The sequence below is a fragment of the Natator depressus genome, chromosome 4 (assembly GCF_965152275.1).
Source record: "Natator depressus isolate rNatDep1 chromosome 4, rNatDep2.hap1, whole genome shotgun sequence".
Taxonomy (NCBI): domain Eukaryota; kingdom Metazoa; phylum Chordata; order Testudines; family Cheloniidae; genus Natator; species Natator depressus.
The window spans coordinates 114,475,229-114,495,344 of record NC_134237.1 but is presented as its reverse complement, the minus strand read 5'-3'; the positions used below and the strand labels follow the sequence as shown (position 1 = coordinate 114,495,344).

At 42.9% G+C, this 20,116-nt stretch overlaps 1 protein-coding gene across 1 annotated transcript in view; it reads left to right on the top strand.

The window, feature by feature from the left end:
• The window catches only part of OTOP1 (otopetrin 1), a 35,433-nt gene extending 17,157 nt beyond the window's left edge, over nucleotides 1-18,276 (top strand). The window contains exons 4-6 of the mRNA XM_074950146.1: nucleotides 2,266-2,396; nucleotides 10,781-11,721; nucleotides 18,106-18,276. Coding sequence (XP_074806247.1) covers nucleotides 2,266-2,396; nucleotides 10,781-11,721; nucleotides 18,106-18,276 — 1,243 coding nt within the window. The remainder of the gene's footprint in view (nucleotides 1-2,265; nucleotides 2,397-10,780; nucleotides 11,722-18,105) is intronic.
• The last annotated feature ends 1,840 nt before the right edge of the window (nucleotides 18,277-20,116 follow it).

The following is a 20,116-nucleotide window of genomic DNA, read 5'->3' as shown; positions in this document are numbered from 1 at the left end:
TGGTGAAACACTGGAAAGGGTTACCTGGGGAGGTGGTGGAATATCCATCCTTAGAGGTTTTTAAGGCCCAGCTTGACAAAGCCATGGCTGGGATGATATAGTTGGGGCTGGTCCTGCTTTGAGCAGGGGGTTGGACTAGATGACCTCCTGAGGTCTCTTCCAACCCTAATCTTCTATGATTCTATGAAATGTCATAATGCTCATCTTGAAACATCACTGCTAAACAAACTACAGGAACTGGCCAAATATTTATAGAAAACAAAATAAGAAAATGACTCAGAAACCTTGCCTATCGGTTCTATTCTCTTTAGGTTTGTGTATAAATCCCATGAACACCAATGAGAATTATGTAAACATATAGAAAAGAAAATAAGTCAAGTCCTATGACTATAAGGCTTTCTGATGTATTGAGCAGAGACAGGTGTGGTCCAGTGACCCAAGTTCAGTAGTCAGAGCCAGGAATTCATAAATCCAAATCTTGCCAGCAGTAATGACCCCCTCTGTGGCTCTTAGCAAGTCTCTTTGTATCATGTTCCGCATATTACTCAGCTACCTTACACAGTCACTGTGAGGAGTGAAATAGAAAGAGTGAGGGACAGTATGAGGTGATCCAGTGTGCTGTCCTGAGCAAGGGAGGCTGCGTGGTCCAATAGATACAGCAATGGCTCGGGAGCCAGGAGAGCTGGTTTCTATTCCTGGCTCTGCCACTGACCTGCTGTGTGACCTTAGACAGGTCACTTTCACTATGTTTTGTCTCCCACCTTTGTTTGTCTTGTCAATTTAAATTGTAAGTTCTTTGAGCCAGGGACTTTCTCTTATTGTGTCTTTATACAGAGCCAATGAGGTCTGACCTTGATTGGGGCTTCCAAGTGCTACTGTTATACAAATAATAAATATCTGACCAGACTTGGCTTTCATTTTTAGACAGGTTCCTGAGTCCTGAATTAAAAACTCATATTTTATGCATCACAACTGTGAAAATCCGCACACAATACCACTAACTAACACTGTTAGTTGGATTTGGAGGCAGTTTATACAACTGTGGGAATGCTCTTGAAAACATTTGTGATGTATTAGTTCTTTACTTCCATTATTAGCTTCACTGCAGCAGCACAATAGAGCCTTTGTTATATGCTCTACAGTACCTCTATACAGGGTGACATTAAAACATATTGTTCTGTTTGTTTAAACATGTAAAATACTATTCTTTTAGTTTATTTTCAAAATAAGGCTTGCAGTGTGAGCTATTGAAATAAAATCTATTTATAAGTGGATTGCTTATAGTGTGTTACCTCTGAATCTGGGACTTTGTGCAGAGGCAAGATAAAGAATTGATCAGAGAAGCTGACCAGAAGAAGGAATGCAAACACATTGGAAACTTGGTGCAAAAGAAAAAAGTCTGTGGTAAGCAGTGGGAAGTGGAGGGACCAAGACTGGCTCACTCTTAGAAAAAATACCACAGTATTTTATAATAATGGGTCAAAACATCACAGTTTGTAATTACTGTTATGTTTTGACCCATTATCTCACTGCTTACCCCAGACATCTTTCTCTTGCCCCAGATTGGATCACATTCTGAGACTGAGATTTCAAAGCCTTCTAGGGTGCTTAACCACACAATTCCCATTTATTTTAATTGGAACTGTGTGGCTAAATCCCCTATGTGGCTTTGACAATTTCAACCAGGAAATCTTGTTCAGTAGATGGAAATGAATGGAGTGGAATCTGGAGAAGGCAGAGGAATCTCTGTAAGGAAAGGATGACTACAGTGGGTGTAGGAAGGAGTGCAGAATGCTTTGAGGTACCTGTGCAGGAGTGGGAGCAGTAGAGCCTATTAACACTAACCAATTCCTGTTTAGATTAGTAAATCATTGTCATAAATGTGAACATTCATAAAAACCCATCCAGAAAGTTGCCATATAATATATGACTATTTCCAAGGAATGACGTATGCTATTCCATAATGCCATCATATAAACAATGCCATTGTACAAGGGATTGTTGCAAATAAGAGCAGCATCCTACTTACAATGCAATTTAATAGATTAAACCACTGCCTTTTTATAACATCCTGAAAGACTCACCTATCTAACCTGTTTCACCATGAAGCATGCCGTAAGAAGACTATTTAGCATTTGTTTTATGGCTATTGAGGAGTAAACTAGTGTCAATCGTTGTACCCAGTAAAAAGTGATGGATTCCATTTAAGATAGATGGGGTGAAATCCTTTGTACAGATTGTATCGATAACTAATCTATTTTCTAGGTTTGGGGTGATCCATTCCGTGTTTACAAATTTACTCCTGTGGACAAATGGAGTGTTAACAGAATCAAAACACCTACTCAACGAACACAAGGAAAGACTAATCACACTTGGTTTTGGAAACATAACAATAGGTAAGCTAAAGGGTTGGTACATTTTTGGAAGTTCTGCTATAATGCATGATCATTCTAAATATGTGTAAGCGGGGGAATAGTCCCGCTCTTGTGGGGAACTTTCCTGGCTTCTGTACTACCCCGGTGAAGTGGACTAGCGAAAGGATCTGAGTCCTCGCTTCCACTTGCTTTACCCAGTGGCCTCCCTGCCCTTGAAGACTCCCCTTCCACTCTCCTGTCTGGCAGAGTCCTCGTAACCCCAACAAAGCTGGGCCCAGGATTCCTGGGGTGCTCGACCCCCAACCCTGCTGTGGTCACCTAGGATAGGGGCTAGGGTGTCCCCACTCCAGGGTACTCTCTCTGCAATGGGCACTTCTCTGACCCACTGACCATTACATACAAGTTAAAGCAAATGCAAGTTATTTAATCAACAATTAATTTTAAAAAGAATAAGGAAAAATGGGAAAGGCTAAAGGAAACACATCAACCCGCTCTGTGGCAGGGAACATCACAAACAGTGTCTCTGGAATGTCAGGGCAGTTCACAGTCTGTTCCTTGTAAGTCCCAGGCCTTCTTCTCAGGCCCTGGCTGTGCTGCAGGGATGCTGTTGGTTGGGCACTTGCTCTGGTGGTGGCCACATGCTCTCAGGCTCTAAGTGGTAGGACCCTTCTTCCCAGTGTCACCCCTGCCCTGTCGGGGTTATGATCCAAGCCTGGCCTGCAGAGCCTCTTGGCTGAGGCGTCTCCCTGTGCTGGGCCTGCTGCCTAGGGTCCCCTTCGGTCTCCCCAGCTGCTCACCGCACCCAGCTCCGGACTGTTTTAGCCCCAGCTCCACCACTCTGTCTCTGCTGCTGCTGCTGCTCTGCCTGCAGCTCCCTGGGCTGCTTCTTTGGCCCCTCTGCCTCAGATTGCTACAGCTCTGCTCTGCAGGCTGCTTCCGTGACTCTGCTCCCAGCACTGACCTGCTTCCTGGGCTGCTTTTCTGGCCCCTCTGGCTCTGGTTGCTGCAGCTCTGCTCCCAGGGCAAGTCTGCTCTCTCTGGGCTGTGCCTCTGGCTTTGGGGCTGCAGCTCTGCTCCCAGGACAGGTTCTGCTCTCTCTGGATCTGGCACAGCTTTGCTCCACAGCTCAGCTTGGGCACCTGCTTTCTCCTTAGCTCAGCCCCACTCTGTCTGACCCAGGCAAATCCAGCTCACACGGAGGATGGGATCTCCCTGGCCTCCTGACTCCCTGATTAGACTGCTTGCCCTGTCATTCGGGCTGACCTGGAGCATTGGCCTCTCCCCATTGTTCCTGGGGACTGTCAGTCTCTGATTTCCCAGCGACCCTTCCCCTTTTAGTACTGGGAGCTAGCCAACCAAAACACTCCCACTGACTGTTAGTAAGGGGGCAACAGTCCCCTTACATATGGTATCCCACCAGGTCAACGGTAAGTATCATACCATACATAATAAGGTCCTGATCACCTGCAATGGTCCATACATAAGAATAATGGTCCTGATCACCTGCAACTCCCATTTACTTCAGTGGGAACTGACAGTTCTCAGCACCTTAGTGAATCAGGACCAGAGTAACAATAATGTCCACAGACTCTAAAAAAAGGCATGTTGTTAACATTTATTTTGATGTATAAAATCCTCAAAGCACCTATTCAGTGAGAAAGCACAGAGGGAAATTGAACAAAGCATGTAGTTAAAAGAGATTTTAATTGTTGCCATATTACTAGTGGTAAGCATCTCTCATGACATGGGCCCAATCCTGCAAAGCCTGTCAGGTGAGGAGTCCCACTGAATTCAGTGGAACTGCTCCGGTGGCACCAAGCAGATATTTCTTAAGGAGGGGAAGCAAATTCCAGACCTTGTTCCACCCCCCACCCGGGACCCTGTTCTGGTCCTCTTCCGGTCCTCTTCCTGCAGGGTCTTCCTTGGCTGGGGAGTCGCTCCTCTCTCTTACTAACACAGTATATGAGCCAGTGGCACCAGGAGTTGAATTCTCGGCAGACTTCCCTGCACTCCACTGTACAGGAACAGACTTCCGGTGCACCAGGCTAGGGGTTGGTGGGGAGGGGAGGTCAAATTTCAGTGGCATTGCGACTGCACAGCCAAAGCGATGTTCCAGACCACTCTGGCAGCAGCTGTACTTATTTAGTATTGGACCACAGCTTCAACGTGCTCAGGCTGTGCACCTGCTTCCCTGCTCTGCAGCCAATGGAACTTTAAGCAAGTGCAAAATCCTTCGGGATGGGGTGGAGCAGCATTTGCTCTCCTTCACCCCTTCCCCAGCCCCCTCCAATTAGCGCTACCGAAGTAAAGATTCTGTATGTCAGTGCTGGTTTGCCTTCTGTATTGTAAGAGTCTCTTCTCATACTGGACAATTTTCTCCACTGATAATATGTCACAGACTTTGACAAATTATGAACATGATCCTTTGAGGTGCTGAGCACTTTCAACTCCCAATGAAATCAAGGGAAGTTGAGGGTAGTCAGCAGTTTAAATGGGAGATAAATGCACTCTGCAGGTGAGGGTACTTCTCTTCTGCTCCCAAAATTGTTCTGTAGCATTGTTTGGAATCATTCTAATCCTCACTGCAGGTGACGGGGAGGAGAGCCAGATATATGCAAGAAGGGAATATACTTGCAGCTTTGGTGTAAATATTTTTTCCTAGTGAATCCAGTAGCACCTGTATCTTGACAACCCCTGGTTTTGGTTTTTCAAAACCAAAATCCAAACCAACCACATTTTTGCCTCCCTCTATTGAGGATTAGCTGAAAATAGTTTGCAATTTTCCATTGCTCCCAGTAGAGTTCAAGGTAAATTCCAAAACTGGTAAAAAATATACTTAATAATTAGGATTGCCAACTTTCTATTGGCACAAAACCGAACACCCTTGCCCTGCCCCTTCCCTGAAGCCACGCCCCTTTCCCTGCCCCTTTGCCTGAGGCCCCCCCACAACTCATTACATTCCCCCTCTCTTGGTGGCTTGCTCTCCCCCACCTTCACTCACTTTCACTGGGCTGGGGCAGGGGGGCTGGGGTGCAGGAGGAGATGAGGAATCTAGATGGGGGTGCAGGCTCTGGGGTGGGGCCAGAAATGAGGGGTTCAAGGTGCGGGAGGGGACTCTGGGCTGGGGAAGGGAGTTGGGTTGCGGGAAGGGGTAAGGGCTCTGGCTGGGGGTAAAGGCTCTGGGGTAGGGCTGGAGATGAGGGGTTTGAAGTGCAGGAGGGGGCTCCAGGTTGGGGGGGGCTCAGGGCTGGGGGTTAGGGTGCAGGAGGGGTCAGGGCTCTGGGCTGGGGCCTGTGATGAGGGGTTTGGAGTGCAGGAGGGGGTTCCTGGTTGGGGGGGCTCAGGGCTGGGGCAGGGGATTGGGGCACAGGGCTGGGGCACAGGCTTACCTGCGGCAGCTTCCGGTCAGCAGCTCCACGCAGGTACTCAGGCTGGTTTCCTGCCTGTCCTGGCACCACAGACCGCTCTGCACCCCAGAAGCGGCCAGCAGCAGGTCCAACTCCTAGGGATAGGCAAGCAGATGGCTCTGTGCGCTGCTCTCACCCGCAGGCACCACCCGCCCCCAGCAGCAGGTGCTGACTGGACTGCCAAGGTCCCTTTTCGACTGGGTGTTCCGAAAACCGGACACCTCGTCACCCTATTAATAATATAGTCCACACTTTCAAAAACTACCTCTGAAATTGGACCCACAGTTTTATACCTGCAATTTACAAGTTCTATCCCGTATAGGTACAAATAGAATCCAGATGCCACATTACCTGATTGCTGCTGTAGATCCAGTATTTAGATATGTAGTTCAGAGATTTTCTCCAGTTGTACTGCATAGAGCACTGGTGGTCTGTGGAATACATGCCAGTGGCCAGCAGAAAGCAGGTTATTGGCTTCCTTCCTAGTTTCCATCTGTTAAATTGCATTTAGAGACAGCTAAAATACATTCAAAACATTCAGAACCTCAAAGATATGAGCACCAGAGTTCTGGACTTACCAGTCAACTGGACACCCTCTGGAACCGGAAGTAATCAGGCAGCAGCGGAGACACGCAGAGACACAAAAAAAGGAAATACTTTACTGCCTCGGGACTTTAGCCCTGGGGCTCAGGGCTTCAGCTGGGGAGTGGGGGTTAAGGCTGCAGTCACAGGTGGGGGGGTGTCAGGGCTCTGGGCAGGGTGGGGGTCATGGCTTCTGACCCTTGGGAGCACCAGGGTTCAGGGCTTGAGATCTGGGGGGAGCACTGGGACTTGGGGCTTCAGCCCCATGGCTCCTCTCCTGGTTTCAGCCTGGGGCTTCAGACTGGTGACTTCTTTCCTGGCTTCAGCCCCATGGGTTGTTCCGGGGCTCGGGGCTTTAGCTACGAGGGGAGCACTCATTTCAGCCCCAGCACTCCCCCCATAGCTAAAGCCCTGAGCTCTGGTGTGTCCCCTCTACCCCACTGAAACTGGGAGTGGAGCCATGGGGAGCCCTGAGCCCCGCCCCCACTGGCAGAAGCCAGGAACGGAGCCATGGGGCTGAAGCCCTGATCCCTGGTGCCCCGCCGCCCGCGAGGCTGAAACTGGAAGCAGAGCCACAGGGCTGAAGCCCCGAGCCCCAGCGCACGCTCCAGATCTAAAGGCCTGAGCCCTAGTGCTCCCAAGGGTCAGAAGCTCTGACTGCCCCCCACCTAGAGCTCTGCCCCACCCCCGCGACTGCAGCCCCAACCCCCCTCCCCCAGTGGCTGAAGTCCATAAAGTCGTGTTCGGAGTTACGCACATTTCAGCGTTATGGACAACCTCCATTCCCGAGGTGTCCATAACTCTGAGGTTTTAGTGTATTACTCTTCTATGTAATAAATGGCTGTGGTTGCCACAGAGGAGATGCAATTGCAAATGGTAAAAGATAGTCCATGCAATTGTGGATGACTGGAGCAGGTGATCCATGAGTCAATCTCTGAATTAACATGTGTTCCACACCAAATAATGATTTGAGAATTCTATTTGTTTGCACCTCTGTGTAGTTTGCACTAAAAACAAAAAACCCACAGGCACAAATATTTGTGGGTGAAATTTTAGAACCAAATTAACACATAAAAACAGCCATACTCTGTCAGACCAATGGTCCCTCTAGCCCAGTACCCTGCCTTCTGACAGTGGCCAATGCCAGTTGCTTCAGAGAAAGGGAATGAACAGAACAAGGCAATTTGAATGATTCCTCTCATCCAGTACCAGCTTCTGGCAGGTTGAGGTTTAGGGAGCATGGGGGTTGCATCTCTGACCATTTTAGCTAATAACCATTGATGGACCTATCCTCCATGAACTTATTTGATTCTTTTTTGAACCCAGTTATACTTTTGGCCTTCACAACATCTTCTGAAAATGAGTTCCACAGGTTGACTGTGTGTTGTGTGAAGAATTACTTCTTTAGGTTTGTTTTAAACCTCCTGCCTATTAATTTCATTGGGTGACTCCTATTTCTTGTGTTATGTGAAGGGGTAAATAACACCTCCCTATTTAATTTCTCCACATCATTCATGATTTTATAGATCTGTATCATATCCTTCCTTAGTCGTCTCTTTTCTAAGATGAACGGTCCCACTCTTTTTAATCTCTCCATGTATGGAAGCTGTTCCATACCCCTAATCATTTTTGTTGCCCTTCTCTACACCTTTCCAATTCTAATATATCTTTTTTGAGATGGTGCAACCAGAACTGCACACAGTATTCCAGACGTGGGAATACCATGGATTTATATAGTGGCATTATGATATTTTCTTTTTAGATATTTTTATTATCTATCCCTTTCATAATGGTTCCTAACATTCTGCTAGTTTGACTGCTGCTGCACATTGAATGGATGTTTTCAGAGAACTATCCACAATAACTCCAAGATCTCTTTCTTGAGTGGTAACAGCTAATTTAGACCCCATCATTTTGTATGTATAGTTGGGATTATTTTTTCCAATGTGCATTTTTTTCAATTATCAGCACTAAATTTCATCTGCCATTTTGTCGCCGTTACCCAGTTTAGGAGATCCTTTTGTAACTCTTCACAGTCATCTATGGACTTAACTGTATTGAATAATTTTGTATCATCTGCAAATTTTGCCACCTCACTATTCACCCCCTTTTCCAGGTCATTTATGAATATGTTAAATTTAACATCCTTGTAGGGGAGAAATACCAAAAACCCCCACCACAGTAGCATTTAACTTCAAAAAGGGGAACTACACAAAAATGAGGAGGCTAGTTAGATGAAATTAAAAAGAATACTCACAAGAGAGAAATGCCTGCAAGCTGCATGGAAGTTTTAAAAAAACCCACAATAGAGGCTCAAACTAAATAGAGGCCCCCTCCCCAAAAACAAACAAAACAAGTAAGAGGACCAAAAAATGCCACCACGTCTAAACAACAGTATAAAAGATGTGGTTAGAAACAGAAAGACATATTTTAAAAATTGGAAGTCAAATTGTGCTGAGGAAAAGAGAAGCATAAATTCTGGCAAGCCCGATTTATTGAAAAGTATAATTAAGTAGGCTAAAAAAGACTTTGAAGAGCAACTAGCGAAAGACACAAAAACTAACAGCAAATGTTTTTTTAAGTACATCAGAAGCAGGAAGCCTGCCAAACAATCAGCAGGGCCACTGGATAATCGAGGTGCTAAAGGAGCACTCAGGGAAGACAAGGCCATTGCAGAAAAGCGAAATGAATTATTTGCATTGGTCTTCACTGCAGAGTATATGAAGGAAATTACTATACCTGAGCCACTATTTTTAGGTGACAAATCTAAGGAACTGTCCCAGATTGGTGTGTCAGTAAAGGAGGTGTTAGAACAAATTGATAAATTTAAGAGCAGTAAGTCACTGGGACCAGATGGTATTCACCCAAGAGTTCTGTAGGAACTCAAATATGAAATTGTAGAGCTACTAACTGGGATGTAACCTACCACTTATACCACCCTCTGTACCAGATGACTGATGGGTAGCTAATGTGTAGCTGATTTTTTTAAAAGGCTACTGAGGTGATCCTGGCAATTACAGGCTGGTAAGCCTAACGTCAGTACTAGGCAAATTGATTGAAACTATAGTAAAGAACAGAATGATCAGATACATATATGAACACGATATGCTGGGAAAGAGTCAACACGGTTTTGTAAATGAAAATCATGTTTCACCAATCTGTTAGACTTCTTTGAGGGGGGTCAACAAACATGTGAACAAGGGTGATCCAATGGATATAGTGTACTTGGACTTGGTGTCCTGATACACCTGACTTCTAGAAGCTGGGACTGGGTGACAGGAAGTGGATCACTGGATAAAGTGGCCTGTTTTGTTCACTCCCCTTTGAAGCATCTGTCACCGGCCACTGTCAGAAGATGACATACTGGGCAAGATGGACCAACGGTCTGACCCAGTATGACCATTCTTATGTTCTTACGTTGAACAGCACAGGTGCCAGTATGGATCCTTGGGGGGATGCCGCTATTTACCTCTCCCCATTGTGAAAACTGTCCATTTATTCCTAACCTTTGTTTCCTATCTTTTAACCAGTTACTGATCCATGAGGGGACTTTTCACTCTTATCCCATGGCTGGTTTGTTTGTTTAACAGTCTTTGGTGAGGGACCTTGTCAAAGGCTTTCGGAAAGTCGAAGTACACTATAGTTGTGACCTGTTTGAAAATGTGTCCCATATATATAAATTTACATATTACAGATAAATTCAATGCAAAATAAAAGTGATAATTAGTTTCTCCTTTACTAGCCTGACAAGACTGAGCCTGTGTTTTCCCAACAACAGCTGGTAGAAGCCATAATTCACAGTTTGGTAGATAAATGGGAAGGGAATTGATTTTTAAATATTTTATTTTAAATTAAAATATTGGTAATATTTAAGTGTAAGTATATAAGGACCAATTATCCTGTCACTTATACATGTGTAAATCAGGAATAAAGTCAGTGGAGTTACATTGGTGAATAACTGAAAGGGGAACTAGGCCCTACACAGTTAGGACTCAATTCTGCATCTGTTCCAGATATGGAACTCCTATTAGCTTCTGTAGGAGTTTCATCTGTAGAATGGCAGCAGAATCAAGCCCCTACTGGTTTGGAATCTTAAATATTTTAAATACATTGTTCTCATCAAAACCGTGCTGAACTTTAAGAGATGTGTGTGAAATTTTAACATTCACTTTTGATGAGGATTTTGCCTAGAAATTGTAATAAGGCTGTCGTTCAAGTTTTGGAGGAGGTGCAAAAGTTGCTCTTAGACTAGTGATTTTAGCGTCCAACACCCAGCTAATTTTTTTTTTCAGGTGACTAAATGTACGACATGAGCTGTCTGACTGAAATCATCATTCTCCTTGTTATGGTGTTGTCTCATTTAAAAGAAAAAACATTTATTGCACAACAAAATCTAATCTCTTTCTCCATTTTTAGATTTAGATGACCATGCACCCCAATGTAATTGTACAACAACTCTCTGTTCGATATTTTCTCAAGGAATGTATTACCTATATCCCTTCAACATAGAGTATCATATTTTAGCATCAACAATGCTCTATGTCCTGTGGAAGAATATTGGACGCAAAGTAGAACACCACCACCAATACAAAATACCGTTCAAGTTTCACGGCATTACAGTGGGCACAATTTTTGGACTAATTGTGCTGATTAGCACAATAGCGATCGTTGTCGTGTACTTAATTCAGATAGGACGTTCAAAAATCAAGAGTGAGTTAGCACTTACTATGTTTTACTTATATGCTATCTCCGTACTGACTCTTATGTGTGCAGCTGGAATTGTCGCCCTTCTAATTTACAGACTAGAAGAAAGATCAATGGATAATTCAAAAAATCCTGCCAGGAAACTTGATGCAGACCTATTAATTGGCACAGCTTCAGGTTCCTGGCTCCTCTCTTGGGGTTCTATCCTAGCGACTATCTGTGCCCAGGCCCATCCAAAATACACATGGTACAATCTGCCTTATTCCATCCTGGTTATTATTGAGAAATATATTCAGAACCTCTTTATCATTGAGTCCATACATCGTGAACAGGAAAAGGTGAATGATGACATTAAAACTCTTCGAATAGTAACTGTATCCAGTCAGAGCACTCTGTCACTTACCCCATCATACAAAGAAATTTACAATGGAGCAGCTGATATGGACAATGGAAAGTTTCCATACATGTTCAATGAGAATATCTACATGAGAGAAAGAAGTGGTGGTGATGGTTTTGATGAAATCAGGAGTCAAGCTAGCAGTCCAGTCAGACACTCAACCTCAGATTTCTCACTGTACAGTCGAAACTCAGTTAACAATAAGAGGAGAATCCTGAAGAACATTGCAGCATTTTTATTCCTGTGTAATCTTTCGGTAAGGTATTTTGAATGTAATTCACAAAATTAATACCAAAAAGCTCTCTAAAACCACCAACACAAAGAATATTAATGTTACTCAGTTTTACTCTTTATAATAAGTGAATTTTAGTGCTTGTGAAAGGAGGTGGATTGACTGCACCATTGGGGAATAATGTCTACTTAGAAGCGGAATAGGCATGGGAGAAGGTATTTAACCTTGGAGACTAAAGTCTGTTTATCCACAGTACAGGAATGACACAGGCAGTGATCCCTGAAACTCTGCCCTCTCAATGTGCCCCCAAAATGATCTGGAGGACTACTTACAGAGGAGAAAAGAGTAATTCAGTCTCCATCCTTGGTCTTTCTGTTGCGACTGCTAACAAGACAGGATGTAATTAGTGACTATTATAGTGGCGAGAGTGGTCCAGTAGAAGACTCCCAATCCGTTTCATATTGGCCACTCAATAGTTGTCAGTCAATTTATTGGTTGTCAGTCAACCACTATGCTCAGTGGTTTGAGCATTGGCCTGCTAAACCCAGGGTTGTGACTTCAATCCTTGAGGGGGCCATGTAGGGATCTGGGGCAAAAATTGGGGATTGGTCCTGCTTTGAGCAGGGAGTTGGACTAGATGACCTCCTGAGGTCCCTTCCAACCCTGATATTCTAGGATTCTATGATAAGAACATAACATAAGAACGGCCATACTGGGTCAGACCAAAGGTCCATCCAGCCCAGTATCCTGTCTTCTGACAGTGGCCAATGTCAGGTACCACAGAGGGAATGAACAGAACAGGAAATCATCAAGTGATCCATCCACTGTCGCCCATTGCCAGGTTCTGGCAAACAGAGGCTAGGGACACTATCCCTGCCCATCCTGGCTAATAGCCATTGGCGGACCTATCCTTCATAAATTTATCTAGTTCTTTTTTGACCTCTGTTATGGTCTTGGCCTTCACAACATCCTCTGGCAAAGAGTTCCACAGGTTGACTATGTGTTGTGTGTTGAAATACTTCCTTTTGTTTGTTTTAAACCTCCTACCTATGAATTTCATTTGGTGACCCCTAGTTCTTGTGTTATGAGGAGGAGTAAATACACTTCCTTATTTACTTTCTCCATACCAGTCATGATTTTATAGACCTCTATCATATCTCCCCTTACTCGTCTCTTTTCCAAGCTGAAAAGTCCCAATCTTATTAATCTCTCCTCATATGGAAGCGGTTCCATGATTAGCTGTTCCTAATCATTTTTGTTGCCCTTTTCTGAACTTTTCCCAATTCCAGTATATCCTTTTTGAGATGGGGAGACCACATCAGCACTTAGTATTCAAGATGTGGGCGGACCTTGGATTTATATAGAGGCAATATGATATTTTCTGTCTTATTATCTATCCCTTTCTTAAGATTTCCAACATTCTGTTAGCTGTACATTGAGTGGATGTTTTCAGAGAACTATCCACAGTGACTCCAAGATCTCTTTCTTGAGTGGTAACAGCTAATTTAGATCCCATAATTTTGTATGTATAGTTGGGATTATGTTTTCCAGTGTGCATTACTTTGCATTTATACTTTGAATTTTGTTGCCCAGTTACTCAGTTTTGTGAGATTCTGTGATGGAGTGGGAATTGCCACTGCAGCACCCCCTGCTGGATGCCCCAGGGATCAGCTCTGCTAAGGGTGTGCCCTCTTCTGATAGCGTCTCACCGCCATCACTTCTGCTCCAAGACCCATTTCCCTCCAAGGACTGCAATGTCCCCTTCAGGACGCAGCTCTCTGGCTGTGCCACACTGTGATCCCGCCTTCTGCGGGGACACTATCTCGGTCCCTCAGTCCAGCCACTTCCTCAGTGGTGAGAGGGGAGTGAGGGGAGGACCCAGGGACTCTGTAGATGACAGCCACATGCTGCGTCTCCTCCAGTCTCAGTCTACTTCCCTGGGCCCCTTTCCCGCAGCCCCATCTCCACCCTTATCTCAGGGCCTCAGCATGCCAGTCTTGGCAGTCAGCCAGGAGTTCACTCTCACTCCCCTGATCATGCCCAGCACTGCTCTGTCTAAAATGCTAGCGTTCTTCCTGCTTCAAGGCATCCAGTTCTTCCTCCTTGGTCTCCAGGGAGCAACTGAAGCTGCTCTAAGAAAAGGAGTACTTGTGGCACCTTAGAGACTCCTTTTCTTTTTGCGAATACAGACTAACATGGCTGCTATTCTGAAACCTGAAGCTGCTCTGCAGCCCTTCTTATATGGGGCAGCCCAGCCCTGATTGGCTGCTCCTCGCAGACCCTCTCTAATTGTCTGTCTCCTGCACAGCCACCCTAGGGCTCTATTAACCCCTTATGAGCCAGTGTGGGGCAGATGCCCCATCACAGATCCCTTTGCAGCTCTTCGCAGTCTCTTTTGGACTTAACTATCTTGAGTAGTTTTGTATCATCTGCAAATTTTGCCACATCACTGTTTACCCCTTTTTCCAGATCATTTATGAATATGTTGAATAGGACTGGGCCCAGTACAGACCCCTGAGGGACACCACTATTTACCTCTCTCCATTCTGAAAACTGACCATTTATTCCTACCCTTTGTTTCCTAGCTTTTAACCAGTTACTGATCCATGAGAGGAGCTTAGCTCTTATCCCATGACAGCTTACTTTGCTTAAGAGCCTTTGGTGAGGGTCCTTGTCAAAGGCTTTCTGAAAATCTAAGTACACTATATCCACTGGATCCTCCTTGTCCACATGCTTGTTGACCCCCTCAAAGAATTCTATTGGATTGGTGAGGCATGATTTCCTTTTACAAAAACCATGTTGACTCTTCCCCAACAAATTATGTTAATCTATGTGTCTGACAATTCTGTTCTTTACTATAGTTTCAACCAGTTTGCCTGGTTCTGAAATCAAGTTTACTGGCCTGTAATTGCCAGGATCATTTCTGGGGCACTTTTTAAAAATTGGCGTCACATTCGCTATCTTTCAGTCATTTGGTACAGAAGCTGATTTAAATGACAGGTTACAAACCACAGTTAGTAGTTCTGCAATTTCACATTTGAGTTCCTTTATAACTCTTGGGTGAATACCATCTGGCCCTGGTGACATATTACTGTTTAATTTATCAATTTGTTCCAAAACCTCCTCTAATGACACCTCAATCTGGGACAGTTCCTCAGATTTGTCACCTAAAAGGAATGGCTCAGATTTGGGAATCTCCCTCACATCCTGAGCTGTGAAGACCGATTAATTCATTTAGTGTCTCCTCAATGTCCTTATAGTCCTTGAGTGCTCCTTTAGCATCTTGATTGTCCAGTGGCCTGTTTAGGAGGCTTCCTGCTTCTTATGTACTTAAAATTTTTTTTGCTATTACTTTTTGAATCTTTGGCTAGCTGTTCTTCAATATTTTTTTGGCCTTCCTAATTATATTTTTACCTTCATTTGCCTGAGCTTATGCTCCTTTCTATTTTCCTCACTCGGATTTAACTTCCATTTTTTAAAAGGATGCCTTTTTGCCTCTCACTGCTTCTTCTACTTTATTGTTTAGCCATGGTGGCACTTTTTTGGTTCTCTTACCATGTTTTTTAATTTGGGGTATGCATTTCAGTTGAGACTATTATGCTGTCTTTAAAAAGTTTCCATGCAGCTTGCAGGGATTTCACTTTTGGCACTGTGCCTTTTAAGTTCTGTTTAATTAACTTCCTCATTTTTGTGTAGTACCCCATTCTGAAATTAAATGCTACCATGGTGGGCTGCTGTGGTGTTTTACCAGCCCCAGGGATGCTAAATTTAATTATATTATGATCACTATTATCAAGCGGTCCAGCTATATTCACCTCTTGGACCAGATCCTGTGCTCCTCTTAGGACTAAATCAAGAATTGCCTCTCCTCTTATGGGTTCCAGCTGCTCCAAGAAGCAGTCACTTAAAGCGTCAAGAAACTTTATCTCTGTGTCCTGAGGTGACATGTACCCAATCAATAGGGGATAGTTGAAATACCTCATTATTACTGAGTTTTTTTATTTTTATAGCCTCTCTAATCTCCCTGAACATTTCACAATCACTATCACCATCCTGGTCAAGAGGTCGGTAGTATATCCCTACTGCTGTATTCTTATTATTCAGGTATGGAATTACTATCCATAGAGATTCTATGGTACAATTTGGTTCATTTAAGATTTTTACTTCATTTGAGTCTATGCTTTCTTTTACATATAGTGCCATTCCCCCACCAGCATGACCTATTCTGTCCTTCCTGTATATTTTGTACCCTGGTATTACTGTGTCCCATTGATTATCCTCATTTCACCAAGTTTTTGTGATGCCTATTATTTCCATATCCTCATTTAATATGAGGCACTCTAGTTTACCCATATTATTATTTAACTTCTAGCATTTGTATATAAGCACTTAAAAATTGTCACTTTTTAGCTGTCTGCCATTACATGTCAGTCAGCAAGCCCCCTCCCCATTCTGAGAATGATGACATAGCCACATCATTATGGCTTCACAGTTTCCTTTTTAGGGTACATCTACACTGTAGCTGGAGATGTAATTTCCAGCTTGGGTACATGCATTAACTTTTTGATTGAACTAGTGTGCTAAAAATAGCAGTGTAGTCTCAGTGGTGCTAGCAGCAGCCTGGGCTAGCTGTCTGAGTCTCAGGTGAGACTGTACGTGGGTGACTAGCCAGTGCTACTACCTGCTCTGCCAAACAGATTTGCTTTGAGGACATGGACAATACAAAACCCCTTAAAGCCCCTTTTTTTAGCTTGTGTATGAGCAGCTGCTTCCCCAATTACTACATTTTTAGGCTAAACTTTGTACGTAGTTATGTAAAAATGTACTGTACATTCAGTAGAACCTCAGTTATGAACTCCTCAGAAATGGAGGTTGTTCGTAACTTAACAAAATGTGGCTGTTCTTTCAAAAGTTTACAACTTAATATTAACTTAATACAGCTTTGAAACTTTACTATGCAGAAGAAAAATGCTGCTTTTAACCGTCTTAATTTGTATGAAACAAATAGAGAAACAGTTTCCTTACCTTGTCAAATCTTTTATTTTAAACTCTCTCTTTTTTTCAATAATTTATGTTTAATACAGTACTGTACTGTATTTGCTTTTTAAGAAAAAACTCTGTTGCTGCCTGACCAGTTGCTGTCTGTGGTTTCCTGGTCAGTTTTTAACTCTAATGTTCATAACTTCCCGCCCACGCAACTTCCCCAAACCAGAAACACTATGGGCCTGATTCTGCAACATACTGTACTTCCTCAACTGAAAGCACTCATCACTTTCCAAGATAGGACCATATTCTGTGAAATAACTAGCCCCAAATTATAGGTTTTATATGATGGTAAAAGTAGGCCCTTCCATGGGATCCTTGTCTACACTAGGGCTCACACTAGTGCTAAGACCGGTTCAGTTGTCCCTGTGATACCACCTGTGGGAATTTTTTTTTTTTTTTTTGTAAAACTTCAGTGTAACGTGGCCTAAGGGGTATATTTATCTGTCAACTCAATGCACAAATGTAGCTCTCCTTAAAGTAACTATTAATTATGTACACACATTGAGACAAGAATCCCTTGATGATAAGGGTTCATTTACTTGCTGTGGAATTGTTTTATAAAAGTCACTAAGGCCCCAGTTTTAAAGGTATTTAGGCATTGCTCTGCTCAGCACTGCAAGGCCCAAGGGCAACATTTTAAAGTTATTTAGGTATCTGAGGATGAAGATAGGTGCCTGAGGCCAGATTTTTAAAGATATTTAGGTGTCTAAAGATGCAGACAGGTCTTTTTTAGTGGGGTTTTCAAAAGTCCCTACGCACCTAACTCTGCCTGGGCACTTTGCAAAATCCCACTAGGCATCTATCTGCATTTTAGAAACCTAAACACATTTAAAATTCTGGCCCTCAGGAGCCCAAGTTGCATTGAAAGTCAGCAGGACTTAGTCTACTATATGCCTAAATAACTCCTGAAAATAGGACTTACTTGTCTCATTCACTTAGGCTGTGAATATTGAATGGAACAACCCCTAAATACCTTTAAAATCTGGCCCTAAAAACTGACAGTTCTTTCCAGAAATCTTGCTATGGAACTAAGCAATATACATTATATTGTAAGTACAACACAGTTTTGCATTACAAGCCACCTCTTAATGTACTATATGGAATAGGAACTCAGGCCACATCTGTTAGCTTTAAGCAAGACAGAGGGCCTGATTCTCCACTTGCTTACACTGGAATAAACGAGGAGTAACTGCTGAAATCCATGTGAATAGAGAATTGGGCTCAGCGATCTTTGACACCAAATGATATTGGTTCATTTGCAGTATCGAAGGAATGAGTATGTTATACCACAGTCACTATAGGCAAGCATCACTTGATGAAGATGATAATGACTGATACCAATGTTGTTTTCTTTCCATGCAGCTTTGGATTCCACCAGCATTTGGTTGCCGCCCAGAGTATGACAATGGACTGGAAGAAATAGTTTTTGGCTTTGAACCTTGGATAATTGTTGTTAACCTTGCAATGCCTTTTTCTATTTTCTATCGTATGCATTCAGCTGCCTCACTCTTTGAGGTCTATTGCAAAACATAATCTATAAACAGTCTCAGTGAACAATGAGTTGAATGCATGACTGAATAAATGAAAAGGTGACAGAGTGAATACACCAGCAGCTGGTTGATATTAACATGTTCTACAACTATTTTAATAAACAAGACTATAGTTAATAGAACTTAATATTCAATATCATTCATTCCCCCACATATTTTATTGTACTTTTTTTAGACAGACACTTCGATATTATTGTAGAGTAAAGTTAACCAAAATGTGTCTGAATCTTTTGCTGTCTAAATCATCTGAGGCTCAACATGTGGAAATAAGATATATTCTCTGAGTTATTTGTACTGATGCAGTTCTCCTCTGCATGTTGCCTCTGGATGGGATTTTTCAAAAATTAGGAGCAAAGATCCCATTGACTTTCCATCAGACCTACGCTTCTAAATTACTTAGGCACCTTTGAAAATCTCACCCTCAATTTTTAGCAAAATGTTTTATAATATAAACTGGAAACATAATCTGTTATTTAGAGGGGGAAAATTCTGTTTAATTTTTGGACTGAGAAAAATAATATGTTATCTTCCTGAGTACACTGTAAGAAAGTACAGACACTGTATAGATTTAGATATGGTACTGTATATAATTCCTTATGAGTTAAACATGATTTTATTCATGAACTCCCATTGTTTTATACTTACTATATGAAATAACTAATGAATAAAGTTAATTTCTTTAATTGTTCAGGTTGGCTTCCAGATTTTTGAAACTGTTTGAGGGGAAAGCTAATCTTGTAGTTTATGTTCAGCTCCAGGTGACCTGTGTTTTAGTCCCAGCACTGCCACAAACTTCCCATGTGACTTTGGAGAAATTTCTTAGTTTCTCTGTACCTCTGTGTTCCAGTTTGTAAAATGAGGATAATAATACCTATTTATCTCACACTGGTGCCGTGAGTCTTAGCTAATAATGCCCATGAAGCTTGACAGGATCCTTGGGTGGAAGATCACACAGAAGTACAAAAGTACAATTGTTATTTTTCATGAGCTGCTGTAACCATGAATATGTGGTGTCAGGAACATAGGAACTGCTATACTGAACCAGGTTAGTGGTCCAGTGGTTTCTCACAGTGACCAGTACCAGATGCTTCAGGGGAAGAAGCAAGGAACTTGCAATACACCATTAAAATAACCTATCCACAAGGAAAGGGGTAACAGGGATAAATATTGTTTACTCCCACCCTGCCTTTTACTGTTAAGCGTACTAGTTTTTCAAGTTCCTTTATACCACACCAACTGCTGGGGTATCTGTGCTTTTAGGGCTGGACAAAGTTCCTTACAGCGAGAGGTTTAGGGAGCTCAATCTGTTTATTTTATGAAAAGGAAGATCAAAAGGTAACTTGATTACAGTGTGTAAGTACTGTCACAGGGAGAAAATAGCGAGCATTAAAGGACCCTTTAATCTAGCAGAGAAAGGCATAATCAGAACCTATGGCTGGAATTTGAAGCCAGAGAGATTTCAGTTAGAAATTAGGCACAGACATTTAACGTTGATGGTCATTAACCATTGGAAAAAGCTACCTAGGGAAGGATTACAGTTGTCTGCTTAACTTCAACTGATAAAAACAATGTTGCCTGCACACCACTAGATGGTGATCTTACACCAATACAAATGAAGTCCTGACAAAGCAGGAATAGTGCAGTAAATAATTTAAGTGACTATATTTAAGGAGCACCTCATAGCCCAATTACTTTGGTTTTATTCTGTGAAATATTAGGTGAGCAGGTGGAGTTCCATGTAGCTTATCTACTGCACTTTATGGGCTGGATTCCCAAAAGGTCTTACCTAGCTACCACTTTAGATGCCTAAATCCCAGAATCAG